General features: G+C 38.4%; 1 protein-coding gene across 6 annotated transcripts in view; it reads left to right on the top strand.

Annotated features, from left to right (window-relative positions):
* NUP210L (nucleoporin 210 like) overlaps positions 1-21,069 on the top strand; it is a 162,755-nt gene that overhangs the window by 123,353 nt on the left and 18,333 nt on the right. For 4 of the 6 annotated variants that reach the window (XR_462017.3, XM_016430371.2, XM_016430372.2 and 1 more), the window contains exons 29-35: positions 7,280-7,371; positions 7,683-7,857; positions 9,407-9,582; positions 10,294-10,511; positions 11,785-11,921; positions 17,318-17,444; positions 17,868-18,017. Coding sequence is in view for 4 of the 6 variants with exons in the window: in XM_016430371.2 (XP_016285857.1) it covers positions 7,280-7,371; positions 7,683-7,857; positions 9,407-9,582; positions 10,294-10,511; positions 11,785-11,921; positions 17,318-17,444; positions 17,868-18,017 (1,075 nt within the window). In the remaining 2 variants the exon portion in view is untranslated. Of the gene's footprint in view, positions 1-7,279; positions 7,372-7,682; positions 7,858-9,406; positions 9,583-10,293; positions 10,512-11,784; positions 11,922-17,317; positions 17,470-17,867; positions 19,274-21,069 lie in introns of those variants that run through there. The other 2 variants (XR_008916302.1, XM_016430373.2) reach the window with 2 other exon arrangements.

Here is a 21,069-nt window from a genome sequence, read left to right on the forward strand (position 1 = left end):
CAATGAGATGCTAGGTACCTAAAAGAGTCTGGCAAGTTTTCTCTTAATGAGATTAGTTGACTCAGCTGTGTTTTCACTGGTTCAGTCTTACTGAGGAGATTTGTCAACTTAGCAGGAATTCAGATGGGCAGTCCTTTGGAAAAGGTCTACAGTGATTGGTAGATGTAAGGACTTAGGGGAGGTGACATAGGAGAAAAACCCCTATATAAGAAAAAGCAGAATCTCTTGAGAAGAAGCCTTTTGGGGAAAGATCTCTTGAGGATCGCTTGGGAAGAATCTCTTGAAAGAGGCTCTGGAGAAGGGAAGCTCTTGGAGGACAATCTCTAAGGAGGTCTCGCTGGAGCTCCTCTGAGAGGACTCTGTCCCTCTAGAGGCTCTGGAGAGAGGCCCTTTGAAACAGTCTCTGGCTGGATCTCTCTTTGAGGAGGACTCTGACTGGAACTCTCTCTGGTGAAATCAGCTGAGATGGAGCTGGCCTGGTATCCCTAGAATCCTTGCTTAGACAGACCTTGTGGTGAGTGATAAAAGACTGACTGATCTCTCTTTCTTAAGACTCAGGTCTAGGCCATGTTGGCTTAAGGCCCTTCATACTTATTTCCTTTCTCTCTCTCTCTCTCTCTCTCTCTCTCTCTCTCTCTCTCTCTCTCTCTCTCTCTCTCTCTCTCTCTCTCTCTCTCTCTCTCTTTGATTACTCATTGTATTATTAATTAAATTCTCTATAAAATCCAGTTGTCTTGGGTATTTGAATAATTGGGAATATTTCCCTGGCGACCACCTTATATTTGATTTAAAAACCAAGACACTGTAGTGAAACATATTTTCTGCGGTCAAATTTACTCACCCTCTCTTATATCTATCACAATTTATATCTTCCACCATTTTAACTCACTACAGTTTACAACATCACTCTTTTAACTATTGCAGTTTAAGGCCTTCGACCATTTTAAATCTAACAAAATGCCCTCCTCATAATGCAATAAAGTGCCCTGCACAGTTCACCTTTACCCTTCTGCTTCTTTCTGGTACTTAGAGGTTGGCAAGGAAAGAAAATGCTGAAAAACAGAGTACCTAGGGCTACAGATAGCTGCCACAATGAGGTATCATCCTAAATTAGGTGTGACTACAGTCACTGTAACCTGGTCTCTTTTTTTGAAAATTAGTTTATTTAATCAATTTAGAACATTATTCCTTGCTTACAAGAATCATATTCTTACCCACCCTCCCTTACCCTCACCCTTCCTGTAACTGACTTGCAATTCCACTGGATATTACCTGTGTCCTTGATCAGAACCTATTTCCATGTTGTTGATGTGTGCACTAGAATAGTCATTTAGAGCAGCGGTTCTCAACCTCTCAATTTGTAGCAATGAGAATACATAATGCATATCAGGTATTTATATTCCGAATCATAACTAGCAAAATTACAGTTTTGAAGTAGCCACCAAAATAATTTTTTGGTTTGGGGTTGCTACAACATGAGGAACTGTATTGCAGGGTCACGGCATTAGAAAGGTTGAGTGGGACAGCTGAGTAGCTCAGTGGTTTAAGAACCAGGCCTAGAGACGGGAGGTCCTCAGTTCAAATCTGGCCTCATCCACTTCCTAGCTGTGTGACCCTGGGCAAGTCATTTGACCCCCATTGCCTAGCCCTTACCACTCTTCTGCCTTGGAGCCAATACACAGTATTGACTCCAAGAAGGAAGGTAAGGGTTTTATTAAAAAAAAAAGAAGAAAGAAAGAAAGGTTGAGAACCACTGCTTTAGAGTTTACATCCCCAATCATATCCCCATTGACCCATGTAATCAAGCAGTTGTTTTTGTTCTTTGTTTTCTACTCCCACAGTTTTTCCTCTGAATGTGGATAGTGTTTTTTTCTCGTAGATCCCTCCAAGTTGTTCAGGATCACTGCATTGCCACTAATGGAGAAGTCCATTACATTCAATTGTACCACAGTGTGTCAGTCTCTGTGTACATTGTTCTCCTGGTTCTGCTCCTTTCGCTCTGCATCAATTCCTGGAGGTCGTTCTAGTTCTAGTTCCTATGGCTGGATCAAAAGGCAGACAGTCTTTTATCACCCTTTGGGCATAGTTCCAAATTTCCCTCCAGAATGGTTGGATCAATTCACAACTCCATCAGCAATACATTAATGTCCCGACTTTGCCACATCCCCTCCAGCACTCATTACTTTCCATTGCTTTCATGTTAGCCAATCTGCTAGGTGTGAGGTGATATCTCAGAGTTGTTTTGATTTGCATCTCTCTGATTATAAGAGATTTAGAACACTTTTTCATGTGCTTATAAATAGTTTTGATTTCTTTAACTGAAAATTGCGTATTCATGTCCCTTGCCCATTTATCAATTGGAGAATGACTTGTTTTTTTGTACAATTGGTTTAGCTCTTTATAAATTAGAGTAATTAGACCTTTGTCAGAGTTTTTTGTTATGAAGATTGTTTCCCAATTTGTTGCTTCCCTTCTAATTTTTGTTGCATTGGTTTTGTTTGTACAAAACCTTTTTAATTTGATGTAATTAAAATTATTTATTTTACCTTTTTGTGATTTTTTTTCTAGCTCTTGCTTGGTTTTAAAATCTTTCCTTTCACTATGCCCAAAGGGCACTAAAAGACTGTCTGCCCTTTGACCCAGCACTGCTGGGTTTGTACCCCAAAGAGATAATAAGGAAAAATACATGTACAAGAATATTCACAGCTGCGCTCTTTGTGGTGGCAAAAAATTGGAAAATGAGGGGATGCCCATCAATTGGGGAATGGCTGAACAAATTGTGGTATATGTTGGTGATGGAATACTATTGTGCTCAAAGGAATAATGAACTGGAGGAATTCCATGAGAACTGGAATGACCTCCAGGAATTGATGCAGAGTGAAAGCAGCAGAACCAGGAGAACATTGTACACAGAGACTGACACACTGTGGTACAATCAAATGTAATGGACTTCTCCATTAGTGGCAATGCAGTGATCCTGAACAACTTGGAGGGATCTATGAGAAAGAACACTATCCACATTCAGAGGAAAAACTGTGGGAGTAGAAACACAGAAGAAAAACAACTGCTTGACTACATGGGTTTTGAGGGGGATATGATTGGGGATGTAGACTCTAAGTGAACATCCTAATGCAAACATCAACAACATGGAAATAGGTTCTGATGAAGAACACATGTAATACCCAGTGGAATTGCATGTGGGCTACGGAAAGGGTGAGGGTAGGGGAGGGAGGAATCAAATATGATTCTTGTAACCAAGGAATAATGTTCTAAATGAAATAAAAAATAAAATAAAATAAAATCTTTCTTTTCCCAAAGATCTGACATGTATACTAGTCTGTGTTCTCCTAAAATTTACTTATAGTTTCCTTCTTTATATTGGTCTCTTTTTAAAAAGCTATTGACTGAAAAATAGAAATTAGAAGAACGTAAAGAATGTGATCCATGTGATACCCAATGGAATCGCTCGTGGGCTATGGGAGAGGTGGGGGGAGGGGGGAGGGAAGAAAAGAAAATGATCTTTGTTTCCAATGAATAGTGTTTGGAAATGACCAAATAAAAATTTAAAAAAGAATTTCAAAAAAGAATGTGATCATCATAATTTTTTTTAAACCCTTACCTTCCATCTTGGAATCAGTTCTATGTATTGGTTCTAAAGCAAAAGAGTGGTAAGGGCTAGACAATGAGAGGTTAAGTGACTTGCCCAGGATCACACAGCTAGGAAGTGTCTGAGGTCAAATTTGAACCCAGGACCTCCTGTCTTCAGACTTGGATCTCTATCCACTGAGCCACCCAGCTGCCCCTATTAATCATTTATTAGCAGAGTTTAAAATTGCAAAAGTCACCATAACAAGTAATAGGTTTTTTTTTTGTCCATTCTTATAGCCTGGCTCCTAACTTCAGACTTAATGTTAGGGTTGGGCTCTATAGCACTTCTGGAGGGAAGGTCTAGGTTGGTCCTATTTCTGCTTTCTTAGAATATTAAGAGTTGTGTTTTTCCAGGATCTCAGGAATAGGCTGGGGACTTGCAAGCTTTCAGTGTTCCCAAAGTAATCTGATCCAGGGCAAAAAGTATGATACTGTCCTTTGGTCTAAGCTCTGCAAGTTCTTGACCTAGATTTGGGTCTGAGTAAGAGTAGTTGCTGTTGGACCCTTCCCTTATCAGCCAGCTGGAGAACTCTGTTAGCTCAGAGCAGCAGAGTTGTTTTAGAGTTCCTGCCCTGATTATTCCTCTGTAAACTGTGCTAAACTTTAAAAGTGAAATTCCTCTTTATGCCTACCATCACTTTGAAGGGAGCAAAAAGTTGTACAAAAAGTCATTTTGTACAAAAAGTTGTACAAAAAGTCAATCTCACATAAGATTCAGTTAAGCCAGATCATCCCAAAAGCCAAAAGTCATGAGAAGCATCAACAAATATGCATGAAATGGAAGAGATTTGCCAGCATTTCTATAATCAGTTCTGAGGTTGATAGAATTCTGATGTGGTAGTCTTACTACCACATCAGAACTCTATCAACCTCATCACCATCAAATTCTGTAAAGAAGTAGCCATAGATTTAAGGTGAAGTTGAAAAAGTGTGGTTGGATTCAACTAAAAATATACAGCAAAAATATTTGCTAGAGGGGACATAAGCACTCAGTGATTAATTTTCAAGCTTTCTCAAAGACAAGATGATTAGAAAAAAATTAGAAAAGCACACAAGCAAGTACTTTCATCAGAAAAAGCAACTGAGAACTACTAATTGACATGCTTGTTTTCTCATCTTTAAAATCATTATAAAAATGGTCTTCACAGAAATCCAAAGTCTCCTTAATGGGAAAAAGCAGGTTTTTATAGACTAAGAGGTATAGGAAACCTAAGACCTCATTATGTTCATTTTTTAAAATCTCAAAATAGCATTTGACTCAGGGAAAAAAAAATTGCACCCTAAGGGCTTTCCTCAAAGTTACCTTCTATCTGTGTTGAAATTATACAAGAATCTATTGCCAGGCCAGCTAGGCTGCTCAGTGGGTAGAGCACTAGACTTTGGGTTCAAATGTGGCCTCAGACACTTCCTAACTGTATGACCCTGGACAAGTCACCTAACCCCAATTGCCTAGACTTTACCAATCTTCTGTCTTGGATCCTATATTGATTCTAAAACAGAAGGTCAGGGTCTAAAAAAAAGAATCTATGGCTGATACAACTGTAGAGATAACTTTGTTCATTGAGCCACTGAACAACAGCATCAAAGAAGTATAAAATACTTCAGGCATGTACCCACCCAGAATATTCACTACTGTCATGAATCATGTTCTGTGAAGAATCCAGAGAGAGAGGCAATACCTCATTCATAAAGTTATCTAGAGAGAGATTTCAATTTGTAGATGAGATTTTAATTACATCAGCCCATAGAATACCATAGGAATTCCCCACTGAGATCAGCCTAGCCGTTACTACTGGGGGAGGGAGGGGGAATCAGAAATGCTTATTGCTCATATTAGAGTATGTAGAACTGGCACTCAAATTGTGTTGTAAGAGTTTAAATTTAGGTTTTATGCTAAATATGAGAGTTATAAGATAATATTGTCGTCGCCAATTTTAAAATGTTAGAGCTTAAGTCAAAATTACTTCTAGCAGCTTTATTTAAAAAAAAAAAAGTAGAAAGAGTGAAAGTGTAAATGTAGATAAAGAGACAGATTCCTAACAAGCATACCAGCCTTTCTCCAGTGAAGTCCAGCTCAGTCCCTATAGGAGCTTCCCCAAGACTGCCTCCACATGGATTTCCCAGTAATCCTTAGCCAGAAGTCCTGGTAGTGCCTTCAGCCAGGGTTCCATCAACAAAGCCTCATCCAAAGACAAGGTAGGAATCTTAGCCACTCACCCAGCAAGCTGACCCGGGATCTGGGGGAAAAGTCTCCTTCAAGCCAGGAAAGGAATCTCTAGAACCAATCTCTCCAAACGCCAGGAAGGGAAATGAATGCTAGAGCATGCTGGTCTCTTCTTTTATGCTTCTTTTTCCATGTCACTTCCTATCACTCCCTCTTCTTCACAAAAACCAATGGCAGTCTTTCAGTTTGTTTAGCACTGCCCAAGGCAGGGGGCAGTGGCCTTTGGAGGTGTAAGCTTACTCTAGTAAGTGACTTGTGAACTCTCAAACTTAATGGTAAGTAGGGGTTCTTTGAGTTCTTGATTTGATTAGCTAAAAAAAAACAAGGGGAGAGTTAATCCTATCTTCACAGTGTGTATGCATATATGTGAAGAGAGATGGGCACAGCAGGTAGATGGTGAGCTGGGCCTAGAACTGAATAAAAGCTAGAGAGCAGGTTGTTTCATATTTGAGAAATAAAACGGCATTAAAGGGTGATTCCAAACTGTTTGGAAAGCATGTGTTCCTAACACAATAGCCTTGCATTTTTTAAATTTATTTTTTTATTTTTCCCCAATTTCATGTAAAAAGTTTTTAACATTTTAAAAAATTTTTGACTCCTCAATTCTCTCCCTTCCTTCCCAACTCCCCTCACTGAGCCAGTAAATAATTTGATACAGATTTTCTATGTGCAATCATGTAAAATGGTGTTTTTTTCATATTTGTCCTTTTGTAGAAGAAAACGTAAAAAACAAGGTGTAGGGGAAGTGAAATATCGAATGCTTTAGTCTAGATCCAGACTCAATCAGTTCTTTCTCTGGAGACAGATGGTAATTCCCAGTAGTCTCTTGATTATGTTCTGTAGCTATGGATCATATATTATGATATGACCCAATAAACAAAGGGGAGAGGCCTGATGAATGTGTGTTTGTCCACAGAAGCACTTTACCAATAGTCACCTGAATGGGAAATGTGATGTAAGAGACCTCAAGGAAGGGGGCCAGATGTGTGATGAAGTGAGAGAAACAGGTGCTATACTGGTACCAACAAAGCAGTAAAAATAACAATTAACAATAGCTTGCATTTCTGTGGCTCCTTAAGGTTTGCAAAGCACAAACTTTCCCTGTTTTTTAGATGTTCTTTAAGTGTCATAATGGCCATAGGAAGCAGGTGTTCTCATTATCCCAGATAATACAGATGGAGAAACTGAAACAGAGTCCACACTCCTATGAAGAGAAAATAAGAAATAGATTACTTTGTAGCTGATATTTATTGTCATGAGTGACCATTTGAGAACAAGGAGAAGATTGGCCTTCCTGATACTAACCTTGCAATAAAGTATTTCCAAAGTTTACATGAATAGATATCATCATGTTGAAAATGTTTGTCTTGATTTTCATTTTTAAAAAGCAATACTTTCTTATCACAGGTATTTGAAAAGCTTCAGCTTTTCTGTCCAGAATGCCCAGCAGAACAAATTCTGATGTCTATGAATTCTCAGCTCAAACTGCATACCAACAGGTAGATGAAAGGAGGGAAGAGATTAAATTTGTTTTTTGGTAAATTTGATTTTAAATATCTTCTGTAAAAAAATTTGATTCGGACAGACAACCCCTGGGTACAACTTTTTAAATATGCTTCATAAAGGAATTGTATTTTAAAGTCTTTAACATAATGTAAGAATAAGCCTTCATCAGAGGTCACAAGACATCCTGGAAACAGGGTAACCTTAGTGTGCAGCCTTAGATAATAACCCTAACAACTTTCCTCATTCCCCTCTAATCAAGACAGAACCTAACTGAAGGCCTCCATTCAATTTGCCTCTATCCTAGGGAAGGAGCTGCCTTTGTAAGCTCCAGGGTTCTCAGGTGTTTCCCCAATTCATCTGTAATTGAGGAGGATGGCCAAGGGCTCCTGAAAGCTGGGGCTATCGCAGGGACTGCTGTATTAGAAGTCACTTCTCTGGAGCCTTTTGGAGTCAATCAGACAGCTATAACTGGAGTCCAGGTGCGTTCAGGAACATTTGCTAACATGCTACATGACTACGTAGTCTTAAGAGTACAGGATTACTGATCATATTGGTTTAGAATTATGAGTTTTCTTAAGATTTGGTGTTTTCCTTAGAGAACCTAGTTAAACAGGCAGGACAACAGACTATTTCTGTTAAATGTTATCAATTTGCAAGTGACAAGTTTGTGAGAGTCCAAGTTAGTGAAGAAGGGCCAACAAGCAAGCCAGGCTACCACGAGATCCATTAGTTTCATCATAAATAGCTGTAGTGAGGGGGAAGTTGAGTGGCTCAGTGGATTGAGAGTCAGGCCTAGAGACAGGAGGTCCTAGGTTCAAATCTGGCCTCAGACACTTCCCAGCTGTGTGGCCCTGGGCAAGTCACTTAACCCCCATTGCCTAGCCCTTACCACTCTTCTGCCTTGGAACCAATACACAGCACTGACTCCCAGATAGAAGGTAAGGGTTTTTAAAAATAAATAAATAGCTTTAGTGAACAATGTCCTTTGGACTTTTGTTTTTGTCTCTGAAACCCCAGTGTATCCCATAGTATTCTGGCACACAGTAAATATTTAATAAATGTTTGTTGAATTGAATTGAATAAAAAAAATAAAGCTATTACCTAAAATATGCTTTTGGTCTTTAGAATCACAGAATTTAGATCTGGAAAGTCATCCAGTTCAACTTTCCACATAGTTCAGAAAATACTCTGATAGCCTCTCATTCAGTAAATATTTGCTGAGCATAGACTATGCAAGGCCCTATATAGTGGAGAATACAAAAACATATACTACTCTAGAGTCCTCAGAAAGCTTCTAGCCTGTACTCCTAGGCTATTGTTAAGCAGCTCTAATTGTTAGAAAGGGAAGTTAGATGGCACAGTGGATAGAGCACTGGACAGGACTCTTCTTGAGTTCAAATGGGGCCTTAGACACATTCTAGCTATGTGACCCTGGACAAGTTACTTAACCATATTTTACCCCATTTCTTCTTATGTAAAATGGGCTGGGGAGGGAAATGGCAATGCATTCCTGTTATCTTTGCCAAGAAAACCCCAAAAAAGGAGACATAAAGATTTGGATACAAATGAAAAATAATGGAACAACAATTGTTAGAAGCTTCTTTCTGACTTGAAGCCACAGCCTTTATTGTCTATATATATAAGTTATTCATGCTGTTCAGGATCAAGAAGCCCTGCTCTTTCCCCATCTAAATTGAAAATTAATTGTATTGTTGTTTTTAAACCTTACCTTCTGTCTTAGAATCTATAGTAGGTATTGATTCCAAGGCAGAAGAGCAGGAAGAGCTAGGCAACTAGAGTTAAGTGATTTGTCCAGGGTCACATAATTGATAAGTATCTGAAACCCGATTTGAACCCAGGTCCTCCTGACTCCAGACCAGACACTCTTCCTCTCTATACCACCAATAATTGTATTATCCCTGGAAAAAATAATACCAGTCTCTCCTTTTTATGTGTCTCTGTTATAACATATACCATCCTTCTCCCTTCTCTTTTCTGGTGCCTAATAAGAAGCTTTGTCTTCCACAGGTAGCACCAGTGACATACTTGCGCATGAGTACTCACCCCAAACTCTACACTGCTCCTGGAAGGGTCCTATCAGCATTTCCCTTGGGCATGTCTCTCACCTTCACTGTCCAGTTCTATGACAGTATTGGAGAGAAATTCCACACACACAACACACAACTCTACTTGGCCCTGAACAGGTGAAGAATTTAGAACACCATTTAGTCCCAGGATGTTCTTACAGTCAGTCCTTTAAGTTTGTTCCTTGTTATTACAGTAGCTCAGTTGAGTTCTTTCTCATATTACTTTCCCAAACTCTTTGTTGGAAGTTAGGAATGTCATTTAAAGTAGAAAACTTATAGAATGAGACCGTTGCCAAGTCCCAGTGCTTCTGATTTCAGAGAGACTGGATATCTAGGATTCCTTTTTAAATATTTACTCAGTAAAGTCCAAACAGTATCTTCATCAAAAAGCCTTTACTGACCTCTTATGAGCACTGCTGTTCTGGATACTTTATAAAGAAAGGTTTCCTTGATATCTATTTGTTTATACTCCAAGATGGTGAAATTTCCTCTGAAGCCCTAGGCTGCTAAATGCTTTGTAATGCCCATTGCTGCCTCCTAGAGCAGAACTCTGTTCATCCATTTTTAAAGCTGTCTCCTTCTTAGCTAGTGCTGGACCTGGCAACAAGGTGACCTGAGCCCAAATCTGGCCTCAGACACCCACTATGTGATGCTGCTCAAGTCACATTCACCTTTATGTGCCTCAGTTTCCTCAACTAAAATAGAGATAATAATAGCACTTCACACTGTTGTTGTGAGAATGAAATAGGACATTTGCAAAGTGCTTTACACAGCACTTGGGTAGGCCTTTAATAAATGCTTGTTCCTTCCTTCCATGTTTGCTTTCAGAGATGACTTGTTGCTGATTGGACCAGGGAATAAAAATTATACTTATATGGCACAGGCTGTTAACAGGGGAGTGACTCTTGTTGGGCTCTGGGACCAGAGACACCCAGGTATGGCTGATTATATCCCTGTTACTGTGGAGCATGCCATCGATCCAGACACCAAGCTGACCTTTGTAGGAGATGTAATCTGCTTCAGCACTTACCTCGTCAACCAGGATGGTTTGTATCCCCTTCCATGGCTTGCCTATACACTGAGCAGTAGAAACTCTGAGAGATTTTACCCATCTAATGCAATCCAACAAGCATTTCTTAGCTCCTATTATGTACACAGTTCTTTACTTGTCTCCTAGAACCAAGAGTCCTAATATTTCTGAGGATGAGAGAATGAGTACACTTAAGAAGAATCATCTCTTTCTTTATGATTTGGGAATTTCATGTCAAATGATTCTTCTCATTTCAATCTCTAGCTATTCAGCCAGTACTATAGCTACAGTACCTGGCATATAATGGGTATTTAATAAATATTAGTTGATTGAGTAAATGAATTATTATATATAGTCCTATACAGTACTGTATTTCTCTTTGCAGTCATAAGTAAACTGTACCCCAGATCCTGGGCATACCCTGAACAGAGTAGTAACCAAGGATGTGTGATAGAGAAATAAATTCTAAGGGCAGCAGCTATATGATCTTAATTTGAAAACTGCTTTACACATATTGGTTATTATGGAATAAAATAAAAGGCTCAAGTTTAATCAGTCTTCATTTTGATAGAATTTGGGCTCTGATGGGGGCAAACACTCTATGCTCAGCAAAGGGTCTCTAGGCTAAGAAGTTATCATTGAGTTAAATGGGATCACAACAAAACGTTCTTCATGCCAACAGAAGGGGCTGCCTAGCATTGCTTAACTCATGGCAAAGCTAAAATCAGACCTGAGCTGGGAAGATGGTGGCTAGATGTAGGCTTTCAAGAAGGACTAGAATGGCTCTGTACCACCCACATCCATATATACATTTGGGACCATGGGTAAAGGTCTGCTTCTTGATTAGAGAGATTATAATCAATATACCTCCAACTATCTTCTATATTCCTTCTTCTAGAGAATTAAGGAGGAATATACAAGCCAGATTTCCTACCCGGTCTCACTTTTTTCCAGTCTTCCCAGTAGTTAAATGCAAAGACTTAGAGCATATTAGCCTTTGACAGTCCTGAAAAAGGGTAACCTGAGAGCTCTTTCTGTAATGTATAAATGTCCTTTTTTATCCTTTGTTTGGAGGGAAAAGGGTGGGGAGGGAGACACATTCTCCAACTCACAAGTTACCCTTATTATCCTAAAGGCCATGGGGTCTTTGTGTGTATGAGAGGTCTTTGGTGCTAGAGCTTCTCATATCAGTTCTGTGAATAAGATGCTGGGGTCAAGATAAACAGGCACATTTGAGGTACACTAAGGCTAATGCCCAGGGGCTTTCTGTTTTTGGTTATTTTTCCTAGGTGAGCCTGGGATGTGGATGATTTCAGCTGACAATATTCTGCAAACAGACTCCATCTCTGGGGCAGTAGTGGCTAGGGGTCCAGGAACAGCAACAGTCTTTTATGATATTCCTGGAGTAGTGAAAACCTATCGAGAGGTAAATCTCTAAATACTAGGGGTTAAGAGCAAATTGATTACCACCATGTGCCAAAGTAATCTATACCACTCTATCCAGAATGAACCCACACAATGTTATCTAAGAATCTTTTATTCCAGAGAAAGTGTATGCCTCCACTGAAACTTTAATTTTTTTTATCAATTTTTTTATTTAAAAAATATTTTTCTATGTTTCCATGATTCATTTTCTTTTCCTTCCCTCTATCCTCCCCCCCTCCCATAAACAAACAATTCCACTGGGTTGTGCAAATGTTATCACTTTATACCTCTTTCCACATTATTCATTTTTGCTATAGAGTGATTTTTTAAAGCCTAAACCCCAAGTCACATACCCATATATACATGTGATAAGTGATGTCATAAGTTTTGCTTTTGCATTTCTACTCCCATAGTTCTTTCTCTCAATGTAGTTAGCGTTCTTTCCTATAAGTCCTTCAGGAGTGCTCTGGCTTGTTGCATTGCAACTAATAGCAAAGTCCATTACATTGAATCATTTCACAATGTTTTACTTTCTGTGTACAGTGTTCTTCTGGTTCTGCTCATTTCACTCTGCATCAGTTCATTGAGGTTCTCCCAATTCATATAGAAATTCTCCAGATCGTCATTCCTTATAACACAATAGTATTCCATCATCATCATCATATACCACAATTTGTTCAGCCGTTCCCCTATCTAGGGATACCCCCTCATTTTCCAATTTTTTGCCACCACGAAGAATGCAACTGAATATTTTTGTACAAGTATTTTTCCTTATTATCTCTTTGGGATACAGACCCAGCATCCATTGAAATTTTAAGAAACAAAATTAGCACAATGGCCAAAGCTGAAATCCCCAACCAGAAAAAAATGGAATAATACAGAGAAACAGAAACTTGAACAGAGAAAATACTAAAGCTATCAAACTTAATTTATAGGAATGCAAAACAATAGTGGTTAGGAATCTGACCTTTTGGAATACAATAGAAATGACAAACAGGAAACTGAGCTAAACATTTTTATTATAATAGTTGGTCCAAATTGCTTTCCTGATAATTGGATAAGACCTAGGGGTAGAACCAAAATGACCACTTAGTAGCAGCAAAAGTTAGAACCGCTCTGAGAATCCTCTCAAACCAACCTTAAAATAGCTTCTCAAAATGACAGGAGTGACAAAACCAACAAGAATACAGAGCAAGGGGGCTCTCCTACAGAAAACAACTTGAAAGGTAGGTAGAGTCAGTTGTGACGGGATAAGAAGAAACCAGAAGTAAAAGTGCACACAGTTTAGTATGGGCCCACCACCTTGCACCTATTGTGCCAAGTTCTAAGCTTAGCTATAGGCCAACTTCAGGATCCTGGGACCTTGGCCTGAGCCAACAGCAGAGCATCCCACACCCACCCCTTAAAGTCCCAAGCTCTGGCACTAGCCCAAAGTGAGGCCCCAAAGCCCCAAGGCTCTTGGCCCTTTCAAGCCTGCAGTGAAACACCTAGTTCCAGAGCAAAATAGCTGACAGTGCTGAATCCTGCAAGCTATCATTAGAGAGAAGAATCATCAGTGTTCAGAATTCCCAGTACATAGGCAAAAAAAAAAAGGCCGAGGAAATGAGCAAACAAGCAAAAGAAATACCTAGCTATAAAAAAAATTCTATGGCAACAAAGAGCAAGGCACTGATTCAGTAGGAGACAGTGAGTACGAAGCAACCACCGGCAAAGCTTCAAAGAAAAATGGGAATTTGTCTCATGTATTAGAAGAACTCAAAAAGTAATTAAAAAATCAAATAACAGAAGGGGAAGCTGGGTGGCTCAGTGGATTGAGAGTCAAGCCTAGAGATGGGAGGTCCTAGGTTCAAATCTGACCTCAGATACTCCCCAGCTGGGTGACCCTGAGCAAGTCACTTGACCCCCATTGCCTAGCCCTTTCCACTCTTCTGCCTTGGAGCCAATACACAGTATTGACTCCAAGCCAGAAGGTAAGGGTTTAAAAAAAACAAAACCAAATAACAGAGAAGGAAGAAAAATGGAGAAAAGCAATGAAAGTAATGCTAAAAGAAAACAGCTTAAAAAGCAAAATTGGTCAAGTGGAAAAAGAGGCACAAAATCCAATGAAGAAAACAGTTTTTTAAAAAAATTGGCCGACTGGAAAAAGGGGTTATTAAAAAAAATCCAGCAAAGAAAAGAATTCCATGAAAAGTAGAATGAACCAAATGGGAAAAGAAGTTTAAAAATCCAATAAAGAGTAGAATGAACCAAATGGAAAAATAGTTTCAAAAGGTCATGGAAGAAAATTGTTCTGAATGATTGAATTCACAACGTCCTCAGCAGTGCATTTGTTTCCCAGCTTTCCCTTATCCCCCTCCAAATTTTGTCATTTTCCTTTTCTGTCATAATAGCCAATCTGATAGGTGTAGGGGTGATTCCTCAGAATTGTTTTAATTTGCATTTCTAGAATAATTATTTAGAGCATTTGACCATCAAGAGCTTTAGTTACTTTGTCTGAGAACTGCCTGTTCATATCTTTGACCATTTATCAATTTGGTAATGACTTGTATTCTTATATATTCAACTCATTTCTCTACGTATTTGAGAAATTAGGCCTTTTTTGGAGAGACTTGTAAAAATTTTTGTACCATTATGATTACTATGTATTATTTTCCATCCTTTTTTACCCCTATTTAGTTTCTGACCTTCACCTCCCCCAATTTGTCTTCTTATCTATCAATTCCATTCCCCTTTTCTTATCCCCTTCTCCTCCTCCTTTCCTATAGGGTAAAATAGCTTTCTATACCCAATTGATTGTGTATATTCTACCCTCATTCTGAAGAGAGTAAGGTTCACATGCTCTCCTCCCCAACTCACCAATCTTCCCCTTCATTCTAAAAGCTCTTCCATGCCTCTTTATATGTAATAATTTACCCCCATTCTATTTTTCCCTGCTCTCTCCTCCCAATGCATTCCTCTTTCTCGTGCCTTAATTTTATTTCATTTTTTAATATCATCCCATCAGTTCAACTACTACCCTCACACTTTATCAGTGTATACTCCCAACTCCTCTAATATTGACAAAGTTCTTTGGTGTTACAAGAATCGATCTCCACATGTAGGGATGTACACAGCTTAACCTTGTTGAATATCCTGTTTACCTTTTAATTATTCTCTTGAGTCTTCTTTGTGAGAGTCAGATTTTCAATTCAGCGCTGGTCTCTTCATCAAGAATGCGTGAAAGTCCTCTGTTTCATTGAATATAATTTTTTCCCATGAAGAATCATGCTCAGTTTTGCTGGGTAAATGATTCTTGGTTGAAATCCTAGTGCCTTTGACCTCTGGAATATCATATTCCAGGCCTTCTACTCCTTTAATGTAGAAACTGCTTAATCTTCTATTATCCCAACTAAGGTTCCACAATATTTGAATTATTTCTTTTTGGTTGCTTGCAATATTTTCTCCTTTCCCTGGGAGTTTTGGAATTTGGCTATAATATTCCTGATAAATACTATTTTGTTATCTCTTTCCAGAGGAGATCAATAGATTCTTTTCATTTCTATTTTGTCCTCCAGAACTACACTATCAGTGCAGTTTTCCTTAATAATTTCCTGAAAGATTATTTCTAAGCTTTTTTTTTTTTTGACATGGCTTTCAGGTAGATGATCTCTCCTGGATTTATTTCATAGGTCAGTTATTTTTCCCATGAAATGTTTCACATTTTCTTATATTTTTTTCATTCTTTAGACTTTGGCTAATCATTTCTTGATGTCTTATGAAGTCATTAACTTCCGCTTGCTCAATTCTAATTTTTAAGGCATGATTTTCTTCAGTGGGCTTTCATGCTTCCTTTTCCATTTGGCCAATTCTGCTTTGTAAAGAGTTTTTTCCTCAGTGAATTTTTGTACCTCTTTTTCCAAATAGTCAGTTCTGCCTTTCAATATGTTTTTCTCTTCAGTGCATTTTTGTATAAATTTTTCTGTTTGGCCAGCTATTCTTTTTATGACGTTTTTCTTCTTCTTTAGATTTTTGTGCCTCTTTTACCAATTGGCCTATTCTTGTGGGGTTTTTTAAAGTATTTATTTCTTCAGTATTTTTTCATGCCTCCTTTACCAAGCTTTTGACTTTCTTTTTTCATGATTTTCCTGTATCACTTTCATTTTTCTTCCCAATTTTTCTTCTACCTTTCTTATTTGATTTCTAAAATCCTTTTTGAGCTCCTCCTCTAATTCCTTTGGGTCTTGAGAGCAATTAATATTTTTTTCTTGGAGGCTTTAAATGCAGTATTGACTTTGTTGTCTTCTTCTGAATTTATGTCTACCCTGTGTCAAAAATAATTTTCTAAGTTGTTTCTTTTTTTTAATGTTCATTCATTTTCCTGCCTTTTTCTTTTCTTTTAATTTAAAAAACTGTTAAAGTTGGACTCTGTAACTGTGGTGAAGTGAGCACTGTTCCAAGTTTCAGTTTCTTTTTGTAATTGCCTTCAGAGCTGGCACTGGGGATGTATCTACTTTACTTCTTCCAAGGTGGTATGATGTAAGGAGAGGTATATTTATTACTCTCTGGGCCTATGCTCTGGTTTGTGAGTAACCTCAAGCACTTTTTATTCCTTGGAACTGTGACCAGGGTCCCCTACTCCTCTGTGGCCACAAGTGTTGGTGTCTGCTAGTGCTCCTCCTCCCCCTATAACTGTCCCAGGATTGTGACCTGGTTCTGCATATGAGCAGAATGCCACAAGAGTCTTGCACCCAGAGTCAGCAAAGAGACCCTTGCAATCTCCTCTGAGCAGCTATGGATTCTTTACTGCTTGTGTCTAAAAGTTCCAGAAGCCTTGGATGCTACTTCAGCTACCCCTTACTTACTGCTTGTGGCTGAAAGTTCCAGAAGCCTTGGATGCTACTTCAGCTACTCCAAGGTCTGTTGCCTCAGTGGGGCCTGCCCTGTGCTTTACCTCCGCCCTGGTGCAATAGATCCCTCCTGCCAGCCTTTTAACTTGTTCTTACTGAAAAATTACTTCACCTTGTATTTTTGTGGGTTCTGCTACTCCAGAATTTGTTTTGAGGCATTATATCATTGCTTTTTGGAAGGTAATTTGGTAGAAATAATTGGGTCTCTGTACCTTCTCTGCCATCTTAGCTCTGCCCTCCAAAGATTTACTTTAAATACATTATTTTATTTGAACCTCACAACAACCTCAAAATGTAAGTATTAGGTATTATTGTCCTCATTTTTCAGATGAGGAAACTGAGACTCAGAGGGACTACATGATTTACCTGTGGTCAAACCACCACTAATAAATATCAGAGGCAAATTTCATGCCCATGTGTGTCTTGAGTCAGAGTTTTTCCACATGCCATTCTGTCTGGATTCCAATGCAGGTTTATAGAATCCGTGATTTCTCCTTTGATTTGGTGACAGGTGGTTGTTAATGCTTCTTCAAGATTAACTCTCAGCTATGACCCCAAGACCTACCTCACCAATACCCCTAATTCAACTGTATTCAGACTTTTCATCACTGCTGGCAGGAATGGTGTCAACCTCAAAGGTCAGGAAGGTGTCTCTGGGTCTGGGTGAGTGCCCCCGTCATTCCCATCTTGCCCTAGTTGTTTTCCCCTTTGAATAGATAACCTCAAATCCCTTTACTGTTCTGTTTCCTCCCCTTTACCTCCCTTTACCTCCCTTTACCTAGAGTGGGTAAACAGCTGAATAAACAAATCACAGCATTTTGTCCAGCATCAAAATAGGTGAAGGAGGGAAGTTGTGAAATCTTTCCCTAAAAATGCACCACTCTCTTCCATGGATAGCTGTTAACCCTTCCTGAAGGCAAGAGAAGACATTTAACATTTTGTCTTTATTCCTTGGCCGTGTTTATTTGTGATTTAGAATCAAAGAAATATGATTCGTGTCTTTTTTTCCTATAAAAGTTGGATTAGCACTTTATTTATTCATCTCTCATTTTCCTTGCTAGGTTCCTGTACTTCATCGCAGGCCTCTGCCATCACAAACATGCTTCTTCCTGAAACTCTTATGCTCTGTCATGTACAGTTTAGTAATACAATGCTAGACATTCCAGCAAGCAAAGTTTTCCATGTTCATTCAAATTTCAGCATTGACAAAGGTAAGCTCTGCCAGGTATAGTCGGTTTTTTTCTTCTCCTTACTTCTTTATATAATTGCCAGTTCATCATTGGATCAAAACTGTGTTTGCCGGTATCATTTCATATACACAAACTAGAATAATATTCACTTAACATTTTCAAGTACCTACCCTGGAACCTTAATACACATTATTTAAACTGGCATCCAAGAAACTTGTACTCATTGCCACCTCTATTCCACTAACCCCATTTTTTATCCTTCAAAAACAATTAGCTAGTTCCAATGCCCTTGGCTCTTTTCTTTCTTTCTTTCTTTTTTTTAAACCCTTAGAATCTATATTGGTTCCAAGGCAGAAGAGTATTAAGGGCTAGGCAATGGGGATTAAGTGATTTGCCCAGGTCACACAGCTAAGAAGTATCTGAGGTTAGATTTGAACCCAGGACCTCCCATCTCCAGGCTTGGCTCTTTCTACTGAGCTGCCTAGCTCCCACTGTCTTTGCCTTTATACATCGTATTCTTTTTGGTGGGATTGCCCTTCTTTACATCTTTTCATTAATCCATACCATTCATTTCCTTCAAAATGAGTTCATTTTAAGAACTGTTTGCTAAGTACTTTCTATATATATAAATAACCTGTGGTGAACAATGAGGAGGAAATACAGAAATTAGAGATAGCTGGTGGCACAGTAGTTACAATGCTAGAATCAGGAAATGCTCAACTCCAGCCTCAGATACATAATAGCTGTGTGACCCTGGGGAAGTAATTTAACTTTTATTTGCTTCAGTTTCAACAGTTGTAAAATGAAAAGAATAATAGCAACTCTCTCATAAGCACAGTGCCTGGTACGTGGTAGGGTAATATACAAATGCTTATTCTCTTCTCTTATTCCCCATGTTCTGAAGAACACACTTCACATGCGTGTATACATATGGATATATATATGATACATCCCAATACCACTAAAAAGCAATATATTCTTAAGTACCAAAATTAGTAACATAGCTAAAATTCAGGAATTGAAAGAGGAAAAAAAATTCATATGGATTGAGAATGGAATTTGCATTTCCTAACAAGTCTTAAAATACAGAAGTATACCGAAAATCAAAGAGCAAGGAATACCTGAAAAGGTAAATATTAAGGAAAGGGGAAAAAATGTTATCTTCTTTTACTCAAACTCTCTTCTATAAGGACTACATTTATATCAACCTATGTATACTAATATGTGGGGAAAATGTAATGTATAAATAGGGGGTAAAGAAAGACCAAATAGAATAATGGTTCTCACACAAAGATTCACAGGGGAAGGGGAGGGGAAGAAAACTCCTATAAGAAGGAGAGGAAGAGAGGGGGGGGGGTTTACTTAAACCTCAATCTCAGGGAAATCAACTCTGAGAGGGAAAAACATCCAGATCCATTGGGATCTTGAATTCTATCTTACCCAACAAGGGTAAGGAGAAGGGAAAACCAAGGGGGGGAGGGGGAGAGGGAGAACAAAAAGGGAGGGAAAGAAAGGGGGGAGGGGGAGGGAACAAAAAGGGAGGGACTAAAAAGGGAAACATCAAGGGAGGGGACAAGGGGGACTGATTCAAAGTAAATCACTGGACTAAAAGGTAGAGCCGAAGAAGAAAAGGTTAGAATTAGGGAAGGCAATCAAAATGCCAGGGAGTCCACAAATGACAATCATAACTTTGAACGTGAATGGGATGAACTCACCCATAAAACGTAGACGAATAGCTGAATGGATTAGAATCCAAAACCCTACCATATGTTGTCTTCAAGAAACACACATGAGGCGGGTTGACACCCACAAGGTCAGAATTAAAGGATGGAGTAAGACCTTCTGGGCCTCAACTGATAGAAAGAAGGCAGGAGTGGTAATCATGATATCTGATAAAGCCAATGCAAAAATAGACCTGATCAAAAGGGACAGGGAAGGTAATTATATTTTGTTAAAAGGGACTCTAGACAATGAGGAAATATCATTAATCAACATGTATGCACCAAATAATATAGCACCCAAATTTCTAATGGAGAAACTAGGAGAATTGAAGGAAGAAATAGACAATAAAACCATACTAGTGGGAGACTTAAACCAACCATTATCAAATTTAGATAAATCAAATCAAAAAATAAATAAGAAAGAGGTAAAAGAAGTGAATGAAATCTTAGAAAAATTAGAATTAATAGACATATGGAGAAAAATAAATAGGGATAAAAAGGAATACACCTTCTTCTCAGCACCACATGGCACATTCACAAAAATTGACCATACATTAGGTCACAGAAACATAGCACACAAATGCAAAAAAGCAGAAATAATGAATGCAGCCTTCTCAGATCACAAGGCAATAAAAATAATGATTAGTAATGGTACATGGAAAACCAAATCTAAAACCAATTGGAAATTAAACAATATGATACTCCAAAACCGTTTAGCTAAAGAAGAAATCATAGAAACAATTAATAATTTCATCATGGAAAATGACAATGGCGAAACATCCTTTCAAACCTTTTGGGATGCAGCCAAAGCGGTAATCAGAGGCAAATTCATATCCCTGAAAGCTCATATTAACAAACAAGGGAGAGCAGAGATCAATCAATTGGAAATGCAATTGAAAAAACTCGAAAGCGATCAAATTAAAAACCCCCAGCAGAAAACCAAATTAGAAATCCTAAAAATTAAGGGAGAAATTAATAAAATCGAAAGTGATAGAACTATTGATTTAATAAATAAGACAAGAAGCTGGTACTTTGAAAAAACAAACAAAATAGACAAAGTACTGGTCAATCTAATTAAAAAAAGGAAGGAAGAAAAGCAAATTCACAGCATTAAAGATGAAAAGGGGGACAGCACCTCCAATGAGGAGGAAATTAAGGCAATCATTAGAAATTACTTTGCCCAATTATATGGCAATAAATACACCAATTTAGGAGAAATGGATGAATATATACAAAAATACAAACTGCCTAGACTAACAGAAGAGGAAATAGAATTCTTAAATAATCCCATATCAGAAATTGAAATCCATCAAGCCATCAAAGAACTTCCTAAGAAAAAATCCCCAGGGCCT

This window comes from Monodelphis domestica, chromosome 2 (assembly GCF_027887165.1).
Source record: "Monodelphis domestica isolate mMonDom1 chromosome 2, mMonDom1.pri, whole genome shotgun sequence".
NCBI lineage: Eukaryota > Metazoa > Chordata > Mammalia > Didelphimorphia > Didelphidae > Monodelphis > Monodelphis domestica.